The sequence below is a fragment of the Phocoena phocoena genome, chromosome 2, assembly GCF_963924675.1.
Source record: "Phocoena phocoena chromosome 2, mPhoPho1.1, whole genome shotgun sequence".
NCBI lineage: Eukaryota > Metazoa > Chordata > Mammalia > Artiodactyla > Phocoenidae > Phocoena > Phocoena phocoena.
This window is the reverse complement of record NC_089220.1, coordinates 174,228,139-174,253,391: the sequence shown is the minus strand read 5'-3', so window position 1 is coordinate 174,253,391 and position 25,253 is coordinate 174,228,139. Positions and strand designations below refer to the sequence as shown.

The window sequence follows — 25,253 nt, the reverse complement described above, 5'->3', positions numbered from 1 at the left end:
CAGATGTTATAACTCTAGACCAGATTACTTGGCATCTCAGAATTACAGAACAAAAGACCTAAGAGTCACCTCGAGGTTTTCAAGTGTTTTTCTGCAAATGGGCAAGTTGAATCATAGGTTGGGTCAAGAACCGGGGACATGCTTCTGAAGCCATCCTCGGAGAGCCACCCTACCACAGGACACAAACTGAGCCCTGAAAAGTCAAACACGCTCTAGAAAACTTGTTTCAAAAACAGTGGTTCCTTCTACCCCAAACAAAACAGCGGTCCCCTGACCCACTTCACCTCTTTCCCACTCTCCAGAAGCAGCCACTGTCATTTCATCTCCAAATCTCTGCTACTTATTGATTAGTCACGGTTAAGCGGTGCCAGTTGTCTTATTCTGTGGAAGATGAGGATTGAACCCTCTTTCACCACCATCAACACATAGACACAACCCCTCCTCCTCTCAATAAGGTCATGTTGTAAGTTTAGCTACCAATCCATGTTTCCATTACTACTACGATGAAATGTGCCAATCACAGCTGAGTCATGTAAGATACTATGGTGACTTTTCCTCTCTTGCTTATCTTAGGATTCTTTTTTTTTTGGCACTTATTTAAAAAAAATTGTAATACAATTTTTAAATGTTACTTCTCATTTACAGTTATTACAAAATATTGGCTATATTCCCCATGTTGTACAACACATCCTTGAATCTATCTCATACCCAATGGTTTGTGCCTCCCACCCCCACAATGGTAACCACTAGTTTGTTCTCTGTATCTGTGAGTCTACTTTTTTGGGTTATATTTAGGAGTCTTCTTTTTTTCTGCTTTATCATTTAAATTTTATTTAGTTTTTTATACAGCAGGTTCTTATTAGTTATGTTTTTTGTTTGTTTGTTTTTTTACGGTACACGGGCCTCTCACTGTTGTGGCCTCTCCCGTTGCAGAGCACAGGCTCCAGATGCACAGGCTCAGCGGCCATGGCTCACGGACCCAGCCGCTCCGCGGCATGTGGGATCTTCCCGGACTGGGGCACGAACCTGTGTCCCCTGCATCGGCAGGCAGACTCTCAACCACTGCGCCACCAGGGAAGCCCTAGTTATCTGTTTTATACATATTAGTGTACATATGTCAATCCCAATCTCCCAATTCATCACAGCACCACCACCCCCGGATTCTTTTTTGAATAAGTAATTCTTTTTTAAAAGAAAAAGATCAATTTATTTATTTATTTATGGCTGCATTGGGTCTTCGTTGCTGCGCACAGGCTTTCTCTAGTTGCAGCGAGTGGAGACTGCTCTTTGTTGCGGTGTGCGGGCTTCTCATGGCAGTGGCTTCTCCTGTTGCAGAGCACGGGCTCTAGGCGCCCGGGCTTCAGTAGTTGTGGCACGCGGGCTCAGTAGTTGTGGCGCACGGGCTTAGTTGCTCCGCGGCATGTGGGATCTTCCCGGACCGGGGCTCGAACCCGTGTCCCCTGCACTGGCAGGCGGATTCTTAACCACTGCGCCACCAGGGAAGTCCCTCAGTAATTCTTTTTTCCCTTAGTGTTTAATGTACCATCTAGTCAACCCTAAACTCATCTTCAGTTATATAAATTTTTTTCTCAAAATCTTCAAACACATCAATCACTGATTTGTCTTGGAAACGTATCTCTGGCAGTCTTCTGACTGATGGACTCCCATCTGGACAGGTTGCTTTTGATGCTGTCACTCTGGTGCTTCCCTTCTTTTGTTGGTCTCTTCTTTTGTATGTCCCACATCTTCCTCTTTCTTAGTTTAATTTCTCACTTGGTTGAGCAAGAGCTTCCCAATAAATGATACATAAGTACATTTTTTGAGAACGTGTGTGTTTGAAAACTTTATTTTACCTACCTTTATACCAATTGAGGTTTGAGATCACTTTCCCTCAGAATTTTGAGGGTACTGATCCATTTTCTTCTAATTCCCAGTGTTGTTTGATACATTCAGATTCTCAGACCTTTGTACGAAATTTTTTTTTTGTTTTTTTATGGTTTTCTTTGTACTGTGCCTTAGTGTGGTTCTATTTTTATCCACTGTTCTGGGCATTGACAACAGATGGCCTTCAGTTACATTTTCTTATTTAACTTATTCAGACCTGAAGCCTTGTGTTGTGGTCTTCTAATTTCTTTCCTATTTTCCAAGCTTTTTTAAAAATGACCATTTATTTTATTATTTTTTAAATTAATTATTTTTGGCTGCATTTGGTCTTTCTCTAGTTGTGACGAGTGGGGGCTACTCTTCGTTGCGGTGCGCGGGCTTCTCATTGCGGTGGCTTCTCTTGTTGCGGAGCACAGGCTCTCAGTGCACGGGCTTCAGTAGTTGTGGCTCGTGGGCTCAGTAGTTGTGGCTCATGGGCTCTAAAGTGCAGGCTCAGTAGTTGTGGCTTGTGGGCTCTAGAGCACAGGCTCAGTAGTTGTGGTGCATGGGCTTAGCTGCTCCACAGCATGTGGGATCTTCCTGGACCAGGGCTCAAACCCGTATCCCCTGCATTGGCAGGCGGATTCTTAACCACTGCACCACCAGGGAAGCCCTCTGACTTTTTTTGTGTGTATGACTTTGTCGGCAACTTTCTCAACTTCATCTTCTAACCTTCCTATTGTTTCTATTTTCAAGACTTTTTTGGTTTCTCAGTATTTCTTTCTTCTGACCCCTTGGTTTTTTGTTTTGTTTAGTGGAGACAAACTCTTTTTTCACTATGTCAAAATCTTGAGGCTCTTACTATTAGGTTTTTTTTTTTTCCCCAAGTTCTAGAATTTATATACCAGTGCTATTCTCAATAGACACAAACTGAAAATCACTCATATTGCAATACACATTGGGACAAATTGTTAAATGTTTACACTATGGAATCCTATGCAACAGTGGCAATGCATGATCGTAACAGGCAAGCATCCAGGTATATTCACAGACAACATAAGGAATAAAAAAGCCCAATCCAAAAGTGGTTATACTGTGTCATAACATTTATATAAAATACAGGTAAAGTGATCTTTTTGTTAGATACCAGAACAATATTAAACCTTAAGGGGAGTCACTAGAATGGGCCCACGGGGCCTCTGAGTATCTGGTAATTTTGTGTCTTTATCTAGAAGCTATGTATAGAGTGTATTCAGATTCTGAATTTTCTGAAATTTGTCATTTCCTCACAAACCGTGCATGTTTTTAGTTGTTTTTTATACATAACAAAAAGTAAAAAAGATATACTAGGGAAGGTAATTATATTAGCACTTTAATATCCATGCTCTTCAAGGTGGAAGTGAAAGGTACTAAATTTAGTATGTTTTTAAAAATGTTTTCTTCCCCTTTCATAGTTCCACTTTCCTCCATATTATTATTAATTATTTTGTTTTGATCCTGTCACCGTAAAGGCTTTCTTCACATGCTTCGTGACCCTTGGCTGTCTGCACCTATGTAAGGTGGGGACACGATGAAGCTGACAGGAAGTAATTGGTTCACAGGAGTAGGACTGTTGACTGTGGCATTTCTGAAACTGTGCTTCTCGGGGTACTCCTTGGATCAGTTGTCAAACTTTTCACCGAGTCCTCTCATCTCCTGGCTGGAAAGGATAAGCCTGGTTGCCAGCATTCAGGTGACCAAGCCATGTTAGAAGGTTGGGCTTCTAAGTATTCTGATTGCAAACGTTCATATTACCCTCTGTATCAGGCCAGGTCCGAGGGGATGAACTAGAAATGGGTACAGAGAACTTTCAAGAGTAGTCTAGGGCTAAGGGAGAGTACCCAGGGAAGGAACAGACTTGGAAGGGGCTCCTTCCCCATGTCTGGGGTTCAGATCTCATTGCAAAGGCATGGCTGCAGCCCAACGGATGGTGGAGAAGCTTGCTAGGTTTCCCAGGCTAGAGCTGGTCCAATCACTAGGTGAGCGGGAAGCATCCCTCTGGGGTGCGGGCAGGCCAGGTCGAGACCCTGGCTGGGGCCGGTGGTGGGGAGGAAACACCTCACTGGATCCTAGTGGGCCAAGGCTGCCCTTCCCCTGCCCACCACCATAGATCAGGTGGGCAGGAAGCTCCTCTCTGAGGCTAAAGGGCAGGCTCCCAGAGGGAGGCCACCTGCTGCTGGAGAGGTGGCCATGTGGCCCGGGCTCTTCGCTCACTAAGGGACCGTGTACGCCTGGTGCCCCTCACCGGCCCCCTTCACACCACTGACAACTGGATGGTATTAACAAGACGCAAACCGAAGGAAAGAAAGGAGGAATGCTTAGAGGGCCCAGCTCGCTGCCAGTGTCGGCAATCACGTTGGTCTGCTCGGGCTGATGAAAGCAAGCACCACAGGCTAGGCGAGGTAGTAGAAATGGATGGTCTCACAATTCTGGAGGCTACAAGCCCCAAACCAGGGTGTTGGCAGGGTTGGCTCCGTCAGAGGGCTATGAAGGGAGGACTGTTTGTCTCTCCATGGCTTGTAGATGGCCATCTTTTCCCTGTGTCTCCCTCCATGCACCTGTCAAATTTCTCTTTTATGTCACAAGTCACACTGGCAAGAGCCACCCTGATGACCTTTAACTTGATTACGCCCGAAAAGACCCTACCTCCAAGGAAGGTCACATTCTTGAGGACTGAGACTTTAACACAGGAAGTTTGAGGGTACACAATTCAACCCCTAGCAGCGCCAAAGGGGAGCTGTGGCAATGAGGGGAGACACTGCTAACGGGCGCACTCCTGTTTCCAGCACGTCACCCCACCCTCGACTGCCGCCAGCACTTGCACCTGGAGACCCTCTGCTTCACCTTCCAGAATACACAGGCTCACCCTGGGACGTGAGGGGCAGTGGGCAAGCCGTGCAGCGCTGAAGAAGGGGTCTGCGGGTCAAATGGAAAGGTCTAGATAGACTTTCGACTAGTCCCATTTCAGCCTCCTTCCACTCCTACTTCCAGAGGTACGGAGGTCACATTCATGACCATTTAGGGGTGCTCTGGGGGGGATACTGAGCCGCTCCCTGGCGTTCCCCACTGCTGGCTGAGTCAGGTGTCTGCTGAGTTTTGCTTTCCTGCTTGTGGTCTCCTCTGTTGTTCTTTGTGGCTTGCTGCCTTATAAATTAGTAAATAAACCTTTTATTTCAGAGTGATTTTAACTTACAGAAAAGTAGCAACGGTAATACAGGGAGTCACGCTCAGACTCTCCCTCCTAATGTACCATCTCGCATCGCCACTGCACCTCTGTCAGAACTAGGAAATGAACCGGCACACTACCGCTAAGGTTTCACCAGTTTTCCCCGATGTCCTTCTACTGTTCCAGGGTCCAACCCAGGACACCGCCCTGCGTCACTGCGTCCGGCTGCCAAGTCTCCCAAGTCTCCTCAGACTTATCTTCCTGGTTTTCCACGACCTTTACACTGCGGAAGAGTACTGGTCAGGCATTTGGTAGAACGTCCCCCCATTTGGTTAGTTTGATGTTTTTCTCATGATCAGACTGGCGTTAATAGTTTTGGGGGAAGAATAACACGGCGAAGTGTCCTCATCACGTATCAGGATACACTAATGTAAAATAACACAAGGGAGACTGATGGTTCATCTCTAGCTCTTAATTCTTCAGCCTACGATGTCCAAAGCCTATGCAATACATTAGGAGACAAAGTACACATGAATATAATGACATATCAGTCACTGTTCTGTCAAGAAAGAAGGCCACTTGGTCATGTAAAATCAACCTAATACGTCACTGAATTGAGTTTTAAGAAAGTCATGACATTTCAAAAAATTTTTTCCTCTTTATTTGAACACGGAAGACATTTACAGCATGCAGGTTAGCTATAATTATATGGCGCCTTCCCAAACCAATTATCTTTGACTGTATCTTCAAGCACTGAAAAGAAACCAACACACTCCACAGGTGGACTCAGACTCTTTTCTATCACCTCCTGTCAAACTGAGTTATGCACAGTAGTTTTCTTAAATTAGGCAAATAATTTAATGGATCACCATGAATAAATATTTTTATTTCACTGAGTTTCTCTTCTGAACCATTTATCAATACCACTCAGAAGAACATTAATATAGTCAGTCAAAAATAAAAGACACTGCAAATTGAAGTACGTGTCAATGTTCCAGATGATCAGAGATTTTCATTTGTAAGAGTAAACGCTGTGTTTAATGACCTACCATAGCAAAAGCAGTTCAGTGAAAACAAATTTAGGAAATTCTCTGTACACTTTGTGAAAGTCTGAAATTATAAACAGAAAAGAACCATTAGGATATTTAACCCAGCACTGTATACTCTGAACCACATGCCAGTTAGCATTCATTGTTTGTTACACAAAACCAACACCGTGATGTATCTTGTAAGAACGAAACTACCATGTTCAGACAAAAGAGAGAAAAACAATTCTGCTTCATCTAAGAATATTGCCCAAAAAGCAAGCTTTCGTTTGAAAACAAAATACAAATGTGTATGTGAATGCAGCCAAACCTTTCTCCATTTAGAAAACTATCATCACAAACAGGTGGTAGCACTCTTTCTAAGTGAACTACACTGCTTCAATCTCGCTGCTCTACAAGGTTTCATCTCAAGTTTTGGAGTGTCTCTTTTGATCATTCCTAAAAACAATACAATCGTTTGTAAGGTTGCAGATCGTAACAGCAAGGATTTTTGACTGTTAAAAAAATAAATTTATCTTTTAAATGAAAACTATTATAAAAGTGGAAATTGCAACAGTTAAGGAAATAGAAAAATACGCCAATTATGATCTGAGTCTTCTGACTACGGCTCCAAATTTAATACAAATATCTGTATATAAAACTTTTTCGAAAAGTTAATTCTGCCACCCAGATCCTAACAGAACTTTCCAACTTTCTCTTCTGAGTAACCTTAAATCCCCATTCTCTGCAAATTTCTGCTAACACAGCTGCAGTTACCCACCCCCAACTGATGAAGCACACATTGAAATCTCTTCCCCTGTTACTTTTACAGCTTCTAAAACAAACTGCTGACTCAGTTTAATCATCTGAGGAAGAAGAAGAGGTACAGTTAACGACAAAACTACCAGCTACTGCCAACAAAATAATTTATTTGAGGATTGTTAGTGACCTGCAAAAAATTTACTACTTCTAGACTAAACAAGAAATAAATTATAGTGTTATGACTTAGTGTACCAGGTAAAAAACCTCAGGGATTTCAGACCGAAATTTAACCTATATATTTATAAATTTACCATATATTTGTCTTGTCCTTCCACATTTTTTTCTCAATTTCCATAGGCTATAAATTTAGATCAAACAATACGGTACTAACAATATAAAATTATGTTTAATCCTACAATATCTTAGTTCACTTCACTATAGTAAGATGACAAATCATTATCCGTCCAATTCTTCTATTAATTAGTGGGCTCACCAAAACAAAGCAGGGTGTTTTCATTCCATAAACCTATGTGGATTAAAGCACTGGGAAGAACAGAAATAAATTCCTTTTCCAAACTCTCCTTCTTAAACAAAAGCAAAAGATTTGCTTTTGATATTGTAAAGTATTTCTATTCAAGATAATTCACAACAGTCATTTCATGAGATAATTAAGTAGCCTTGCTCAGTCTCAAATGTCTAGTTAGGCAGTTTTAAAGGTTTCAGTGCTCAAAGAGTAGTTTTCAGAAGCAAACTTCAGAGATGATACAGATAATTTTTAACTCCGAAGTCGTTTCAAGGGATTTTAATGTACAGTACTGACCTGATATAATTTGTGGGCATGTAGTGTTATAAGCGGTAAAATTTAAGACATTTAATCTAAAGGTTCCATTTCCCCTAAAATATTGTTTTAATAAGAAAAGAAGAAAAACAAGCAGTAGCAGCTAGGTAACTTAAACTGAGATTAAAAAATAAACACAAAAAAACAAGTACAAAAAGCACAGTCCTGTATGACACAGTTAGGTTGGCACAATGAAGACTAAATTTAAGACATGAAAGACAAACTGTGTAATAAATAGGGCCACAGTCGTAAACTGTCGTTTTTCCCTTCTAAGACACCAAAATTGCACTCTAGTTGTGTTGGGAAGCAGCAGAGTTTACGAGAAGAGAGGGCAGGAAACAGCTGTACAGGCCAGGTACAATTTATACACTAAAAAAAGGTTATAATTCTAAAGTTCCCAAGGGATACAGGCTATAGTCATTGATATAATGTCCTCTTCATACTTCAGTTACTTTTAACACCTGAAGAGGAAGAAAGCACAGAGAAAAATATTTTTATTTATACAAAACTTGTGTTTGAGACAATCATGAAAAGAATTAAATAAAATATACGAATGAGTTTAAGAACATTTAGCCAACAGCTTTGACCATTTCCCCCAAAACTGAAAAGATGGCAACATTAAATGACTGAATTTTTCCTTTTATATGCCTCCTAAGCAGAGCCATTTAGGGACAGTACAATATTGAAAGGCGGTCACCCTGCATGTTTTTACTCCCCGCAAGAGCTATGAGTGAGCGGATGTGTAAGTTAGATTTTTTTAAAAAAGATGATTAATAAAATGGCAGCCAGTAGACAGTGGCAGTGACATTAAGCCAAGGACCGCTAACTAACTAGCGACGTTACATACATGGCAGCCGTAAGAAACAAAAAGGGGCCGGGTGGGGATAAGCAAGAGGTACGTGCGGTGGGGAAAGGGACAGTGAAATAAACAACCCCAGGGACTTCCCCGGCACTCCAGTGGTTAGGGCTTGGTGCTTTCACTGCTGTGCCCCGGGCTCAATCCCTGGTCTGGGAACTAAGCAGCTGCAAGGCGAGCGGGTGTGGCCAATAAAATAAAATAAAATAAACAACCCCAGCAGCAGGTGTCACCTAGAGGCATCCTGTGTTCAGCTGCCTATTTGCGGCCGTGTTTATCAGAAAACCTCCACCTGTCCAAAGCATTACGCAGTTAGAAGAACCAGCCATGTAAAACTGGGTACTGAAAGTATCAGTATCATTCATACATTGCCATCTTTTCCCAAAATAAACCCAGTGTTTTGAAATGTTTTTCTTAATAATTAAAAAATAATTTAAAAATCTCTACAAAGTATCTAATTTTTTCAACAATTTATCACTCATGTAGATCATATACTCCTCCATCATGGGTTAAGAATGATCGATGCAAGGCTTTAAATAATAGCCATTATCCTTCGGACCAGCAGTGAAACAAACCTGTAAGTGGTTATACTTTTATAGTTACTTCAAGTCTTGAAAACCTGGGTTAGCCAGGTTAGCCATCTCCCTCATGTGCTCAAGTGCTGTCATGACACTGCCATCAGCATTCTACTTTCAAGCTAAAACCCAGCTGTATTTAACAAAGGCCATGGACTGTCCTCTCTGCAAATGAGACAGGAGTTCGAAGTGCACATGTGAATTTTAATGTGAGGACAATATCCAAAACGGATAAACTTTTACCCGTATTTATAATTATCTTTTGAAAACTGCCCAGCTCCACTTCCAGAAAAGGCGGCTTGCATCTACTCAGCACCCGTGCTGTACTAGGTAATGACATCTTAACTTGCGTAATCCTCAAGAATGCCTTTCATTTTATTAGTAAAGGGGCTCAACAAGTTATTAATCCAAAGGGGGAAAAACAGAGGCCATCTCTTAATTGGCAGGAAAACTCCTGTAATGTCTGCTGATGTGACACAATATTAAACACGTATCACCCACAGTGTAGTCTGTAAACATGTTTAAAAGAATCCAATAAGTGCTTCTAATAAACAGGGAATAGAGGAACAAGGCAACTACACACAGAAACAACCGAACACATCCGAGGAGGCATATGCTCAAGGACACTGGCCTAGTCTATTCAGTAAGTCAGTGTCATTAGAAAAGGGGGGGTGTTACTCTAGATTACAAGAGACTTAAGGGGAATAACCGCATGTAAACATCAGTCCTGGGTTACTCCCTGGTGTAGACAAACCAGCTGTAGAAGACTTAACCACAAATAAATCATTAGAAAAATCTGAATATGGATTGGTATAATACTAAAAATATTTTGTCAAGTGTGATAATGTTATTGTGGTATGTAGGAAAATGTTTTATTTCAGATACATTAAATGGTCAGAAATCCGTAATTTACTTTTACACTTAAGAATTTTTAAAGAATTTTAAAAGGAGTCAAAACGAGACAAATTAACTGTTTAAAAGTAACTTGCTCAAGCTCATAAAAGTAGAAAAATCAGGATGCAAACTTAGATGGGCCTCCAATATCTGTACTCTTTTCACTGTATAATCCTCTACCGTGTGGACAAAAAACTGTATTAAATTTATGGACACGTGATTCCTCCAGAATATTGCATAATTTTCCACTCAAACTGAGAGCCAACGTTATGCAAAAATGACAAAGTAAAAAGCAGGATTAAAATAAACTGACTTTAGTACTGTTAGAAACAAAGCCAGTCCCCATCTCAGAGTTACTACTGCTTTTAGTTTCCACACCACCTACACACTTGGGATTTGCTGAAGAATTTAATCTGAGTTCCTGTCATATGATAAAATATTAGGCAGCTATAGACAGTCATGCTGCCTAAGAATATGTTCAGAATATACTGCCAAGTTAAAAAAGCTGGCTACAAAGTAACATATATAGAATAGTGTAGTATGTTGGCAGTATGTTATATTAGAATGTTTATTAGACACTTCAAACTTTCTAATTTAAAAGTTATAACATGTAAAGAAAGCTCCAGAAGGATATATACAATATATTGGGTAGTGTCTCTGGATGACATTTATCTTCTTGATAATTATCTTTCTGATAATTCTTCATCCCCCTACAGGGAACAGATATTACTTGTATTTAGAAAGAAACAAACAAGAACTCATAAATCAGTTAGAAAAACCACTCACAACAGGTAAATGGGAAAGGACACAGAAATAATTCATAAAAAACATACGTATATAAGTGGGCCAATAAATATACGAAAAAATCCAAATTCATTAATAAATCAATGAGACGCTTATTTTAGCCTATTAAATTAGAAACTTAAAAACTATTAATACTCAATACTGGCAAAGATGCAACAAAATGCAGTGTCCTTGGCTAAATACAATTTGGTGCGGTCTTTCTGAAGAGCAGTATGTTAGTATGTGTCAAGAGCCTTAAAAATGTTCATTTCCTCATAATTCCACTTATGGGAATCTTCTGGAAATAATCTGCAAGTGAGGAGGTATAAAAAGATGCTTCATACTTCAGATTTCATACATGGAAATTTCAATTTTGGAAAATTTCAAGTATGGAAAAACTGACATAATTAAATGTCCAGTAAAATAGTTATAAACCATGGTATATTCATCAGACAATAGCCAGAGCTTTGAAAAATGACCCAATATTACATTAAAAACAGCAAGAGCACAAATTTGAATATACATATAGTATGATCTGAACTATGAAAAAACTAGACGAAGACGAAACTATGCTAAGTTACTTTTATAATCCCATACATTATGAAGAAATCATAACACTACTGTGAGAATCCAAAACACTGCTTATCCACCAACGGCTGAACATCCCCACGGACAGCGGCGACTCCGAAGTCAGCCAGAGAGCACAGACCCGAGGGCGCCGCGTGAGGCCACGCCTGCTCACCTCCTCCGCCTCGCACGGCCGCCGGCGGGCCGTTCTGCACAGGTGCGCCTCCCCCACGAACTGCACTGGGATGAGCCGGAGAAGCTGCCGGATGTTGCCCAGGACGAATAGGTTTAGCTGGGATGAAAAACAAACACTGACTTCAGGACAAATAACACACAACCCCAATGACTCGTTAAATCTCTTTTCTTATCTACAACAAATTCCCAAATGTCTTGTTTTTCTTTGCCTTCTTGTTTCTCAGTGAATCCCTCTATCTCTCTTTTTCTTTTTCAGTTACATCCTTTTCTCCAGGACCTATACAATCCTTAGCCTCTTAAAAACCTTATTCCTGCATCAATGCCTAGCAATTAAAGCATGAAATACCGTGCAGGACATTTTCTTGCAAGTCTCTTCTTGCTTTCATAACATCGCTCTACACAGCTGCTCTACACCTGACCAGTCTTGCTTGTCTAGTTCTGATTTATCTCCTTGTCCTGTTACTTAAGGTGGCTATTCCTCAGTGCTCTGCATTCCCAACAATGCCACTCTGCTAAATTAGAAAATACAGACAAAAACCACCGTGACATCACATAACCAATCAATCAGATTACATTCTCAAGTAAATAAAAACATTCAAACCAAAGCAAGGTTTAAAGGTTTTTTTGGGTTTTTTTGTTTTTGGTTTAAAGGTTTTATTGTGTCCTACTAACCAATCTGTGCAGAATGCCCTCTTCTGGCCATATTCTTTGACCTGACTGCTTCCTTTATACGATCCACTTCCTGCTGATAGCGTTTGCGATCGCGAGATGCATTTTCTTTGGCCTCTTTCAGTGCCGACTCCAAAGCTTTCACTCTCTCAGCTGTAGCTCTGAGTCGCTTTTCCAGCTTAGGAAGCTCACAGCGAAGATCTGCGTTATCACGTACCAGCTAAAGGTATACAGGAAAAATAAGGATTCTGACTTTAACGATGATTTGAAAAAACAGAAACATTTCATCATTTCTCTTGAAAGAAAAACTACATTTTATACTAAGGTTTTTCTCACTTAGCTAATTTAAATAATTTAGACAGCAACAAAGAATACATATACCCATAAATATCATCCTCACATATGTTTCTCCCCAAAATATAACTTCATTCAATACTGGGGGATTGGGGAGACTGTTCTTTTTCCCTATGACAATATGCTACAACACTGTGTTAGGTCTCTTCATTAAGATACTAATCTGGTGGAAACAAATATCTTTTTAGATACAGCAAGATCCACAATTACACATAAACTTGGCAAGTCCCTTAATAAGCACTGAAAGCAAGAAAGGCTAAAATTCCCTTAACCTCACTCTACTGCAAACATCAGGTTTCTAGTAACGAAGACATACAACAATAAAGTATGCCAAGAAACTTAAAAAGTAAGTAACTGAATCACATATCAAGCCTTAATAAAAAATAAGCAAAAAACCCCACAGTAAGCATTACTTTAAAAAAAATACGAACTCCCTCATTACTGTAGTATTTCAGACTCTGGGGCATGAAGTGTATGAAGATCAAATAAAAGTGGGGGGGGGTTTTAACTCAAAGACTTGTCTTCCAGAGATTTAAAAATGACCGTGAAGAAATTAAGAAAACTAACAGACCTGAAACCCTACGAAGAAAACAACACGTTTTCACTGACCTCTTGCTAAAGGCTGTTAGGAATATTAACTCCCATAAAAACTGCTAGTTGTTTGTTTCTACAATTGCGTGATAAAATAATGGAATGGCTCAGGGTGTGAAAATCCTTAGGACTCTGAAGACTCAGATACATGCCACTCCTCAGACTTTATTGCAGCGAACACAAAACGTTCTCCTTGTTACCTGTTTGTGGACTTTGGTGAGCTGTTCAAGATTATTCTCGAGAAAGGAGATTTTTTGCTTCTGAGCAGCACTGCCTCCGGTGTCGTCCGAATCAACCTCGGCGCTCTAGAGAAGACGGGCAAGTGCTATGAGACCAAGTAAGGGCAACGCTTACCTCCCCACTCCTATGACAGTGTGAGGCTACTCCACTCAGAATGCAATCAGACACAGTAAACACAGTAACACCGACCCAGTATTATTTTATTACCTTTTTAACCCTGGTGGCCAGGTCCTGAACAAAGAGCTTCCGCAGGTTGTGTAAAGTCTGAAGTTCCTTCGCCTTGAATTAAGAAAGCAGTATTTTTAGAAGTAGGTCTTCAAACTGAGTAACTAGGGGAAGAACCCACTAAATATTCCCCAATCCTATTTATATCCAAGTTTTTCTTACCACCGTCTCTTCCAAACCCTTCAGGTCTTGTCTCGCTTGTTCTCGTCTATCTTGCATAACCCTAAACAGTGGAAGAATATACAAATACATTTTCAACTTTGAGTCCGTAAATTCTATATTTAGCAGAAATATTGAATCAAGTATTTTTATCTGACAGGATCAATGCTTACAAATAAGTAAAAGATTATCATAGAAAAAAAAGATCATCATAGTTTTAAAAAACAGCTTACCAATGTTGTGTCTTTCAAAGAAATTTCTATATGCCTTGTAATTTTCTAAATCTATGGTTTATTAGAAAAAAACTGTCCTAATATAGCAATGGAAGCGATGAAAGAAAACGTGGCAGAATTCAAGGAATAAGGAGCGGTTCTTTTTATATTTTAAGAATATGCATTATCATATAGCATACTGATCTTTATCCAAAATAATTCTGATTAACTGAAAATTACAGATTATAAATTATTGCAGACTAAAACATTTTATGCATTTTAAGTTAACGTTACTCTAAACAAAATTATGGCTGAGATTCAGCAGAATTGTTAAAAAATCAACTCTGAGCTGGTCCTGTGGGTGTGCCCATCCTAACCAACTGTTCCTTTATAAATTGTCTCTGATATATTCAACGCATGTGAAAGTTATAATCGTGAGTTTTCTACCTGCTCAGATTATAGAAAACTGTGTGTTGACTATACTTTTAGTCAGTAAATAAAAAAAATAATAAATGGCAAAAACCTCTGTTCAAAAGGCAAAGCTAAAACAATAATGGTCTTTTATTTATGCAAGATCAAATCTGACAAAAATTCCGTTTTTGTGGCAGATCCTGAAATCTTCTAAATTACCAAATGTCATGTTTTAGGTGATTACCAGTGAAATATTAAGACCTGGCTTTCACTGAAGTACAAGAAAGTATTGCAAGTTTTTAGGTATAAATCAAACCAACTCAGAGGGTTTAAGAAAAACACCCTTTAGCCTACACGAAGTGAAAACTTTATCCACTGGATATTTCTGAGAGTAATGCCAGTAACTCTCTCATTTAGCTTTTACTTTTATACTTGAACTAAGGGTCTACTCACGTAAGTTCACGTAGCTTTCTGCTTTTGTCCTGCTCTGTAGCTTTCAGCTTCTCGTGCTCTGCTCTCAGGCGCCCTTGCTCTAATGCCATCTTCTGGTTCTGGCTGACAAAGTAAAAACCTCGCAGCATCAACATCCCCATCTTCTAGATGTTGCCATTAAAGCTTTCCAACTCTCCAATTCCACAGTCTCACCATTCAAACACGGCAGGCCTCCTCTGTTAGGATGTGACCCCCAGCAGCAAAGAGGACTGGGCTACGTTCAGCCCACAGTACTTTTTATACTTTGGTTTGAAACCATAACTTGATTTTGTATCTTTCATCTCCCTGAATTCTTATCCCTAAATCCATTAACAATAATCCCCATGTCCCAAAGTTTGCCATCGTTTTTTGTTACTCTCCTCTGGTTCCTACTCAAATCATGATTTGGTCACAGATCTCAAATTTCTATAAATTCTGTGCTATACGCATATGGTTCTGGAAGTAGGAAAATGTGTCCCAGGAAAATGGAGATGATAACTCCTATTAAAACACACACTTCTAAAATCCACAATTTCCAATAAAGTTTTTCTCAGTTAAGAATATTTTTTAAAAGTTAAGGAAATGATTCGGAGGAGACAGTAGTATCTATTTGTAATAATGGCTGAAGTTGGGAATTCTTTACTTTTTACTGAATATTTACATCAAAAGACCTAAGATGTTTTTCCAAAATTTCCTATGGAACTTAGAAGTTCCACTCATAAATGAAAAGATTCTTCATTTTCAAGTCAAAAATCGTTTCAAAGAAAAATGCAGGTTTCTAATAAGGATATACTGTCCACCAGTAGTTTCTGCTATCTCAGAGGAAAGCATACTTACTCTTGAAGGTCAGTGATAAGTTTTTCTTTTGCCTCGACTTCATCTCTCAAACTACTAATCTGTTTTTGATGTGTTTCTCTGTGGCTTTGGATCTGCTGTTCAACGGCTTGCTAAAATCATTGGGGGAAAGATATTACGTCAGATTACTCAAGATTAACAAGGATGAATGAAAACTGTGAGGATCCAATGCCACGTCGAACTTGCCTTGACTTCATTTGCAGTCTGAACTTTATTCAAATGCTCCTTTTCCATTTCATGCACCTTCTCTGTTTGGGTGGGGAGAGAAAACAGAAGAGAGGAAATGGGCCTTAGAGTTCTTGATATAAACCAAGGGGCAAATGGGTTTTATGAGGCTATGTTCCTTAACAGTACTTGACTTTAAATTATCCAAATGCCAAACGGTAAATCTTGCTCTCTATGCTCAAGACATACTGACTTGTAACTTTATAGTCTTTGTGTTTCCTTTTACTTTCTTTGGTTTCCTTTACTTTCTTTGCCAAGTCCTGGAACAGATGGGTTAGCACACGGTAGGGAAATGAAACAGCTTTCCCCTATGTCAGGACACACACACACACACACACACACACACACACACACACCACTTCATAACTTTGTGGGAAATTCCTAGACTGGCCACTTGAATATTCAAACACGATTTCAAAAATATGTTTCAAAGCCACATTAAAATGTGTTATTCGTTTACTATTCCAAGTTACCTGTATTCCTACTAATCTCTATCAGTGTGAATGTTGACTACAATTATACTAAAGTAGGTAATAACTTACAATAGAGATATAACTCATAAATAACCGGGAAGTGAGTACCTTGTGCTCGAAGCTGGACTAGTTCTTCACTGAGGGAATCCACAGACTCCTCCAGCTGCCTTTTCTTTTGCTCCACATTTTGAAGGTATTCAGTCAATGACCTGATTTTGGCTTCATGCTTTTGGGAAAAATATACTGCTATGAGGTGGAATAAAATCTCTGATACATACTTTGTTGTCCAGAATATTTGAAAGTAAGCAAGTTTTATCGACATTATCTAAACATATAATACATTTACAGAATAAGATATTTAAACCTAAAATGTTCAGGGGCAAGATTTACAATGATAAAGAATTTAATCAATGAAATGGTCATGTGTACAAGTTTTTAACACTTATAAAATAAGGCACTAAAGGCTGACATATGAGATAATATTCTTACTGTTATCTCCAACGAACATTATTACCCTCATCCCTCCTGCTACAATTCCGATCTTGGTGAATGGTCTCACCCATTTAGTTGCCAAAGCCACAAAATCAGCCCCGCATTTTTATCCACCCCAGAATCCTTCTAGATCCTTCAACAGTCACATCAGTCACAGCTCTCTAGTAAATTCCTATAGGTAACGTACACGTTACCAAATATAACCCACTTAAATCATGCATGTTACTTTAGTGCAGCTAGAGTAAGAAAAACTAACTGAATTAACCTCTTAATGTTGTTACTCAAAATAACCTACGGAAGGTCATCTTTAGTAACACGTTCACAATAGATAAACTTTACACACGGCTGTTCAGGAATGAGGACCCTGCTCTGCGGCACATACCTGGGAGATGCGAAGCTGGCACGCCGCCAACTCCTTCTCATTTTCTTCCACTTTTCTGCTGCTCTCAGTCTGTGTGCTTTCTAGCTGTCTGCAGCGCTTCACCATGGTTTTCACTTCTGACTTCATTTTGCTAATGTAGAGCCTTGCGACAGTGAACTCTTCATCTATCATGCCAGTTCCCTCAGGCTGCTGTGAGAAAAAGGGAAACAGAAATGAAAGACAGAAATGTCTAGTTAGTGTTTACCCAATTAGACTCTAAAATCTTAAAACAAAATTAAATATTTTAATACTACTCAACATTTGTAGGAAGTCTGGAATTTTTTCTTTTATTAAATATTGTTTTTAATAAAGGGTGAGTAAAGCAGAGCTTGATTTTTGCTTTCCTTACTTTCTAAAACTTAAAGTTAATACATGCCTACAAGGAAGATGGATGTAAGCGTAAAAACAAACCAACAACACTAATGAACGCTGCCTCTTTCAATTTTTGGATTTCCTCCTCAAAGGCCCTCTACAGTAAATTCACTGTTAATCATGTATATGTCCAGTTCAAAACTTAACAAATAATGATGTTTAGGTGGCAGGGAAATGATGACTTTTAAGCTCTCCAAGGAGGAACTGTGGTCAGTGTACATTCCTTAGTAACTTTCATTACAAAATTCCAGTACGATACTCAGTGTCAAAAATAAGGAGCTCAGGGGAATTCCCTGGTGGTCCAGTGGTTAAGACTCAGCACTTTCACTGCTGGGGCATGGGTTCAAGCCCTGTTCAGGGAACTAAGATCCTGCAAGCTGCACAGCACGGCAAAAAAATAAGAGCTTGACCTTCCTGCTACAATCTGGAACAAGACAAGACACTCTCACCAATTCTATTCAACACAGTATTGGAAGTTCTAGCCAGAGCAATCAGACAAGAAAAAGAAGTAAAAGGTATCCAGACTGGAAGGGAAGAGGTAAAACTGTCATTATATGTAGATGACATGATATACACTATATACAGAAAACCCTAAAGACTCCACACAAAAACTACTAGAATTGATAAATGGAATTCAGCAAGGTAGTTGGATACAAGATAAACATATAGAAATTGGTTGCATTTCTTTACACTAACAATAAAACATCAGAAAGGGAATGTAAAAAAACCAGTATCTTTTAAAATTGCACCAAAAAAATAAAAATACTTAGGAATAAACCTGACCAAGCAGGTAAAAGACTTAACTGCCAAAGCAATCCTGAGGAAAAAGAAAAAGGCAGGAGGCATAACCTTCCCAGACTTCAGACAATACAAAGTACAGTAATCAAAACAGCATGATACTGGCACAGAAACAGACATATGGAGCAAGGGAAAAGAACAGAGAGCCCAGAAATAAACCCACACAACTATGGTCAATCACACAGCTTTGACACATGAGGCAAGAATGTACAATGGGAAAAAGACAGTCTCTTCAGCAAGTGGTGCTGGGAAAGTTAGACAGCCACATGTAAATCAATGAAGTTAGAATACTCCCTCACATCATACACAAAAATAAACTCAAAATGGCTTAAAGACTTAAACATAAGACATGACACTATAAAACTCCTAGAAGAGAACATAGGCAAAACATTCTCTGACATAAATCGTACCAATGTTTTCTTAGGTCAATCTCGCAAGGCGATAGAAATAAAAGCAAAAATAAACAAATGAGACCTAATCAAACTTAAAAGCTTTTGCACAGCAAAGGAAGCCATAAACAAAATGAAAAGACAACCTACGGACTGGGAGAAAATATTTCCAAGTGATGTGACTGACAAGGGCTTAATTTCCCCGATATACAAAACAGCTCACACAACTCAATATCAAAAAAACAAACAACCCAATCAAAAAATGGGCAGAAGACCTAAACAGACATTTCTCCAAAGAAGACATACAGATGGCCAAAAGACACATGAAAAGATGCTCAACATCATGAATTATCAGAGAAATGCAAATCCAAACTGCAATGAGGTACCACCTCACACCGGTCAGAATGGCCATCATTAAAGTCTACAAATAACAGATGCTGGAGAGGGTGTGGAGAAAAGGAACCCTCCTACACTGCTGGTGGGAATGTAAGCGGCTGCAGCCACTATGGAAAACACTATGGCAGTTTCTCAAAAAATTAAAAACAGAGTTGCCATATGATCCAGCAATCCCACTCTTAGGCATCCCCTTGTGGTTGCCAAGGCGCAGGAGGGGAGAGGAGTGGGAGTTTGGGATTAGCAGATGCAAACTATTATATGTAGAACGGAAAAACAAGATCCTACTGTAGCACAGGGATGTATATTCAATATCCTGTCATAAACCATAATGGAAAAGAATATGAAAAAGAATGTATGTGTGTGTGTGTGTGTGTGTGTATAAGTGAATCACTTTGGTGTACAGCAGAAATTAACACAACATTGTAAATCAACTATACTTCAATTAAAAAAAAAGAGAGGAAAAAAATAAGGAGCCTGAGAAGGAAGACATAAACCTGTCTTTGTCTACAGATGACACGGTTGTTTAAATGTAACATAGTATGTGTAAGATCCAGATGACAAAAGAAATCAAAGAAGGACTACATAAATGGGAGACGGTCCATATTCATGGACAGAAGACTCGATATTGAGATGTCAGTCTTTCCCAACTTGACCTATAGATATAATATAATCTTAATCAAAGCCCCTCCAAGTTATTTTGTAGATATTGACGAAGTGATTCTAAAGTTTAAATGGTAAGACCTTGAGTAGCCAACATAATATTAAAGAACAGAGCTGGAGGACTGATGCCACCCAACTTCAAGACTTACTATAAAGCTAGTAATCAAGATGATGTGGTATTGAAAAAAGAACAGAAAAATAGGTCATTAGAAGTGAGTGGAAAGCCTAGGAATAGACATACACAAATACAGTCAATTAATCTCTGACAAAGGGAATTCAATTCAATAAACTGTGCTGGAAAAACTAGTCATCCACATGTAAATACAGAAGAATTTAATTTCAGAAAAATTAACTCCAAATGGATCATAAACCTAAATGTAAATACAAAACTAAAAAAGTTCTGGAAGATAACACAGGAGAAAATCTAGGTGACCATGGGCTTGGAGATGAGTTTTTAGATATAACACCAAAACCACAATCCATGAAAGAAAAAAATTGGTAAGTTGGACTTTGTTAAAATTAAAAACTTCTGCTCTACAAAAGACACTTAAAAAAATGAAAAGATAAGCCAGACTGGAAGAAATATTTGCAAAACACATACCTGATGAAGGACTATTATCCAAAACATACAAGGAGAACTCTTAAAACTGAAGGTAAGAAAACCAACAACCAAATGCAAATTAAAACAACAATGAGGACTTCCCTGGTGGTGCAGTGGTTAAGAATCCGCCTGCCAGTGCAGGGGACACAGGTTTGAGCCCTGGTCGGGGAAGATCCCACATGCCGCGGAGGAACTAAGCCCGTGCGCCACAGTTGTGGCCTGCGAGCCACAACTACTGAGCCTGAGTGCCACAACTACTGAAGCCCACGTGCCTAGAGCCCGTGCTCTGCAGCAAGAGAAGCCACCCAATGAGAAGCCCGGGAACCGCAATCAAGAGTAGCCCCCGCTCGCCGCAACTAGAGAAAAGCCTGCGTGCAGCAACAAAGACACAAGGCAGCCAAAAATAAAAAATAAATTAAAACAAAAAACCCGTACAACGAGATAATATCACACATCTGTTCGAATGGCTCAAACTAAAAAAACTGATGACCTCAAATACTGGTAAGGATGTGAATTAACAGAACTTTTATTCACTGCTGGATGGAACAAAAAATGCTATATAAGCCAGTTTGGAAGAGAGTTTGGGAGTTTCTTACAAAGCTAAGAACATATGATCTAGTGAACCATAATGTAAAAAACACAAAACAAGTAGAGCTCAAGCAGCACTTACTGATGTTTATTAACAGGAAAAGAACTACATGCAAAACACAAAAATATCGAGGATCCTGGTTTTTTCTTTAAAGAACCTATTTGCAAGGCTGACTTGTTTTCAAAATACTGTAATGGTTTAGTGAAAAAAGCGGTTTAGGTGTCAGGGTATCTGTACTATTATCACTCTGCCACTAGACATAAGCCAGTCTTACTCTTTATTTTCTCTATCTTTACCACTTTTCACTTAATTAAGATTATTTGAACATGAAATGGAAGGATTTTTCTAAAAACAAGTCACAAATCTACAAAGCAAATTTTGAACAACACCTTTCTAGTGTTCAGTAATATGAAGGAAATCTACTTTTTCATCCCAGAAGATTCCCACAGAGCTCGATCAATCTCACATTGCTTCACCATAAACAGGACAGGACAGGATGTTCAGACTGATGGGGAAGAAAGAGCAAGCCATGTCATCCAGCATTTAATAACAACACTTTGCTCTGTTTCGATGAGGTGAGCCAGCATTAAAAAATGACATGATTACGAGAACGAAGGCCTGCCTCCATCAACAAACAGTAGCTCTGAATAACATCTAACAGAAGGAATGTGTGCTCCACAGTGAAAACTTTTATTTCATTTCCAACTCTTGTTAAACGGCTGCTTAGTTGGTTCTCACTATAAACCCAAGTTTAAGTTTGTTCTCTTTGTTACTATAACTAGACTTTAATCAAAAAAGGAAGTCTAAACAAATACCTACTACAACATACAAATCTTTCACGTTATGTGTATGTTTTTGCAGTTAAGAGTCTTTGGTTTTTTGGTCTAAGTTTTAAAATCTACCAGGTCACAAATTTTTTTTTTTACCACAAGCTAGTGCTAATATAACCAGTATTAGCATCCTGAAAAAGCTTATTAGAAAAGAAAAAATAAGTGTGGCAAAATTTTGATTACTGATTAACTCTGAGGTTCATATTATTCTCTTTACTGTTATATGTTTGAAATTTTTCAAAATAAAGAGAGAGAGCGCATTAATTAGCAGTGCTCACCTTTCATCTTTTTAAACATTTAAAGCAATCAAATTCATTCACAGTTTACTCCTTGAGCTAATTTTCACTGTTGTTTCAATTACATACTTCCTGTGTGGTAATTTATTAACATAACTTCTAAGCACAAAATCTTTACAAAGAGGAAAAACACAAACATGGGGTCCAAATAAATGCTACTTACTGAGCATGTCTCCCCAAGCACCCCTTATTCTCCCCCTTGTTCCTCGGCTATTTAAAATTAAGTTAATACCATCTACTACAAATGGCTGTTGTGAGGAGGAGGTAATGGGTACGGAAAGAACTCTGAAAAAAGAAAGTATGAATTGTGTAAAGATTATCATGCTTAATATTTGGTAATTACAGTTACCTTTACGTCGTTGTTTCCTACAGCAATCCCTATTTCTGCCAGGTCTTTCAGTAAAGATGCCATCATCTCCGCTGCTCGCTTTTTCTGGTGGTTGGTCATTTCCTTAAGTTTCTGCAGCTCAGCATCTATACTTGCTAAACTTGCCTAACAGAACCAAAACAAAAGGTACTGTTAAATCTATTAAATGAAAGATCAATTCAAATATTGACAGGTATTTCAAGTTTTCACCTAGTACTCGCAAAACCATTATTTTCTGCTTTCATTTTCTTGAATTCTCTACTGAGTTCTGCGAAAGCTCCCAGCTCAAACTTAAAAAATATTTTAGGCCTAAGAGACCATGTAAAGTAGCTATATTGTAATTTCATTAAGGGCAAACAGTTTGTATTATTTCACTCATTTTTGAGATTGGGTAATGTTTTCTACTTAGAAATGGAAAACTTCCAAATTAACTATATTTGCTTTTCATTTATGACCATAGTATGGTATGCTTGTGGAAACTGAGTCTGAGAAAATAAGTGTTAGAATGCAACTCACAGTCTTCTAGATGGCTGGTATGTTTTCTTCATCTGCTTTTTATATACTACTTAAGTTTCTGAAAAGAATCCACCTGATAATTACTACTACTTTCGTACTATGATACAAGCAATTATCCAGGAGAGAGTGATAAAGTAGCATTACTATCTGAGTTAAATTACTATAATTATAAATTTAAAACACTAGCTGGCTTACCAGCAACAAAGTCACCACAATTTTGAAAACCCAACCGAATCTGGTTGCTGTAAAACTATTCATTATATCACAGATCAGATACTGCATTTTAAATGTAGGTTACTGACTTTTAGTCAATATCTTTTAGTATCATTTCAGCTGCTCATTTCCTTAAGTATCTGAATAGCGGTATATTGTGTGTTCACTCAGTTTGACCTGCAGTGTAACACCATGTCTAAACTACCGGACATCTTCTCTAGCAGCGGAACAGCAACATTGTAAGCATATAAAAAGCAGCAGACACTCCAGGGCTTCTAACTCCTCACCAATACACTGCTGATATATACACTGGGACACAAACAGAACTGCCTTAAAGACTGAAATCGGTGACCAAGGACCCACTTACAGTTTACAGAGTTGTAAGAGACTCCTACTGCTCTTCCAAACAGAAATTAGGTTTGCTAATAATGCAACTCAGTTAAGAGTTATAAAGGTGTCTTGATCTCCACGGTATTAAACTGTAACTACAAGCTAACTGTAAGCTGGGAGGTTAAAAAGGGAAAAGGAACTTCTCCAGGGGCAGGAAGCCTTTTAAAAATGCCATCTTAGTGTTGACTGCTTTCCTGTAGACACTTGACACGGACAGGGAGATAAATAGTGAGCAGTGACCCTGGGTCCAACTCTAAATGTGATTCCTAAACAAGAAGTTAGCATTAACGACAAGAAAACTTTTAAGAAAAAGAGCTCATCCATGGTGATACTCAAAATACTGCAGCAGCAATCACAGCTGTATACTATTTCTGGCATCACTGTTGGGGGGCAGCAATTCCTGCCTTACAGCTATGAAAACGAAACCCTCATCCCCTGGGGAATCACAAGGAGGATCCAACTACACTGTCCTAGGAAGGCACTGGTCCGAGTGCTGGAAACGTAACAGTGAACAAAACGTAAGTTACATATCCTGCTATTTTATTTTTACGTGCACATTTTCAATTCTAGTTTGAACAATTAGCTAATAACTTTACTGAGCAACTAGAAGCCAACTTTCATAACAGTAGAATAATATTTGGAATAGTCAATATGTTTTAAAATAGCATTTAATTACGTATTAATAGATGTTTAGAAACTAAAAAGATAACCCTCCTCCCTCCACCTTTAAGGCTTCATATATGGGAGGAAATAAAGTTGACACTTGAGTTCCTTAAGAACTGACGTTATCAATCTTGAGCTTATACAGAAATAAGTTACTCAGGTAATTTTTCAATTAAGAATACTTGTTGTATAGTATTAGGAAAGAAAACTATATCCTACCGATTTCTGATTCAGCTCATCACTAAGTAATTCATATTCCTTAGTTTTGTCTTCAACTTCCTGAGACTTCTGATCATAGTTGACAGCAAGTTCCTCTAAGGCTTGTAAAACTTCCTTTACTTCTTCTTTAGACGCATCATTTTCTGCCTGAAGACGATTCAGCTCAGCCTGCATATTATCCTGATCCCTTCTGGTAGATGCCAGAAGCTATACAAAGGAATAAAAATATCTGTTTTACCCAGGTTTTTAAACGTACACAGGTTTTTAAAATGTATACGAACCAAAAATAACCTATTTCCGTTATCATTTGCAAATCACAAAGGGAATGAAATGTGGATGTTATTATGCATGGTAACACTTATTCATTCAACCGATTTCCTGAATGCCTACTATGTGCAGGCTCTGTGCTAGACACTGTGGGAGATGGAAAGGAAATCAAAGATTCCTTTGAGGAATCTAGTAGAAGAAAGACAGGTACACAAATAAATGCAATACAAAATGAAATATAAGAGCCATAAAGGAGATAGGACATGACAAAGTGCTTGGTAGTATAGGAAAAGGGGGGGATATTTCTGGACAGGTATTCATGGAGA

The 25,253-nt window shown here is 38.8% G+C and overlaps 1 protein-coding gene across 1 annotated transcript in view; it reads right to left on the bottom strand.

The window, feature by feature from the left end:
• Positions 1–7,468: 7,468 nt before the first annotated feature.
• KIF5B (kinesin family member 5B) overlaps positions 7,469–25,253 on the bottom strand; it is a 42,240-nt gene continuing 24,455 nt past the window's right edge. Inside the window, exons 14-26 of the mRNA XM_065872489.1 lie at positions 24,661–24,867; positions 22,642–22,785; positions 17,323–17,511; positions 16,557–16,674; positions 15,937–15,998; positions 15,733–15,842; positions 14,878–14,979; positions 13,805–13,865; positions 13,625–13,696; positions 13,378–13,482; positions 12,236–12,452; positions 11,511–11,660; positions 7,469–8,154 (exon numbers count right to left, since the gene is read on the bottom strand). Coding sequence (XP_065728561.1) covers positions 8,138–8,154; positions 11,511–11,660; positions 12,236–12,452; positions 13,378–13,482; positions 13,625–13,696; positions 13,805–13,865; positions 14,878–14,979; positions 15,733–15,842; positions 15,937–15,998; positions 16,557–16,674; positions 17,323–17,511; positions 22,642–22,785; positions 24,661–24,867 — 1,554 coding nt within the window. The 3' untranslated portion in view covers positions 7,469–8,137. The remainder of the gene's footprint in view (positions 8,155–11,510; positions 11,661–12,235; positions 12,453–13,377; positions 13,483–13,624; positions 13,697–13,804; positions 13,866–14,877; positions 14,980–15,732; positions 15,843–15,936; positions 15,999–16,556; positions 16,675–17,322; positions 17,512–22,641; positions 22,786–24,660; positions 24,868–25,253) is intronic.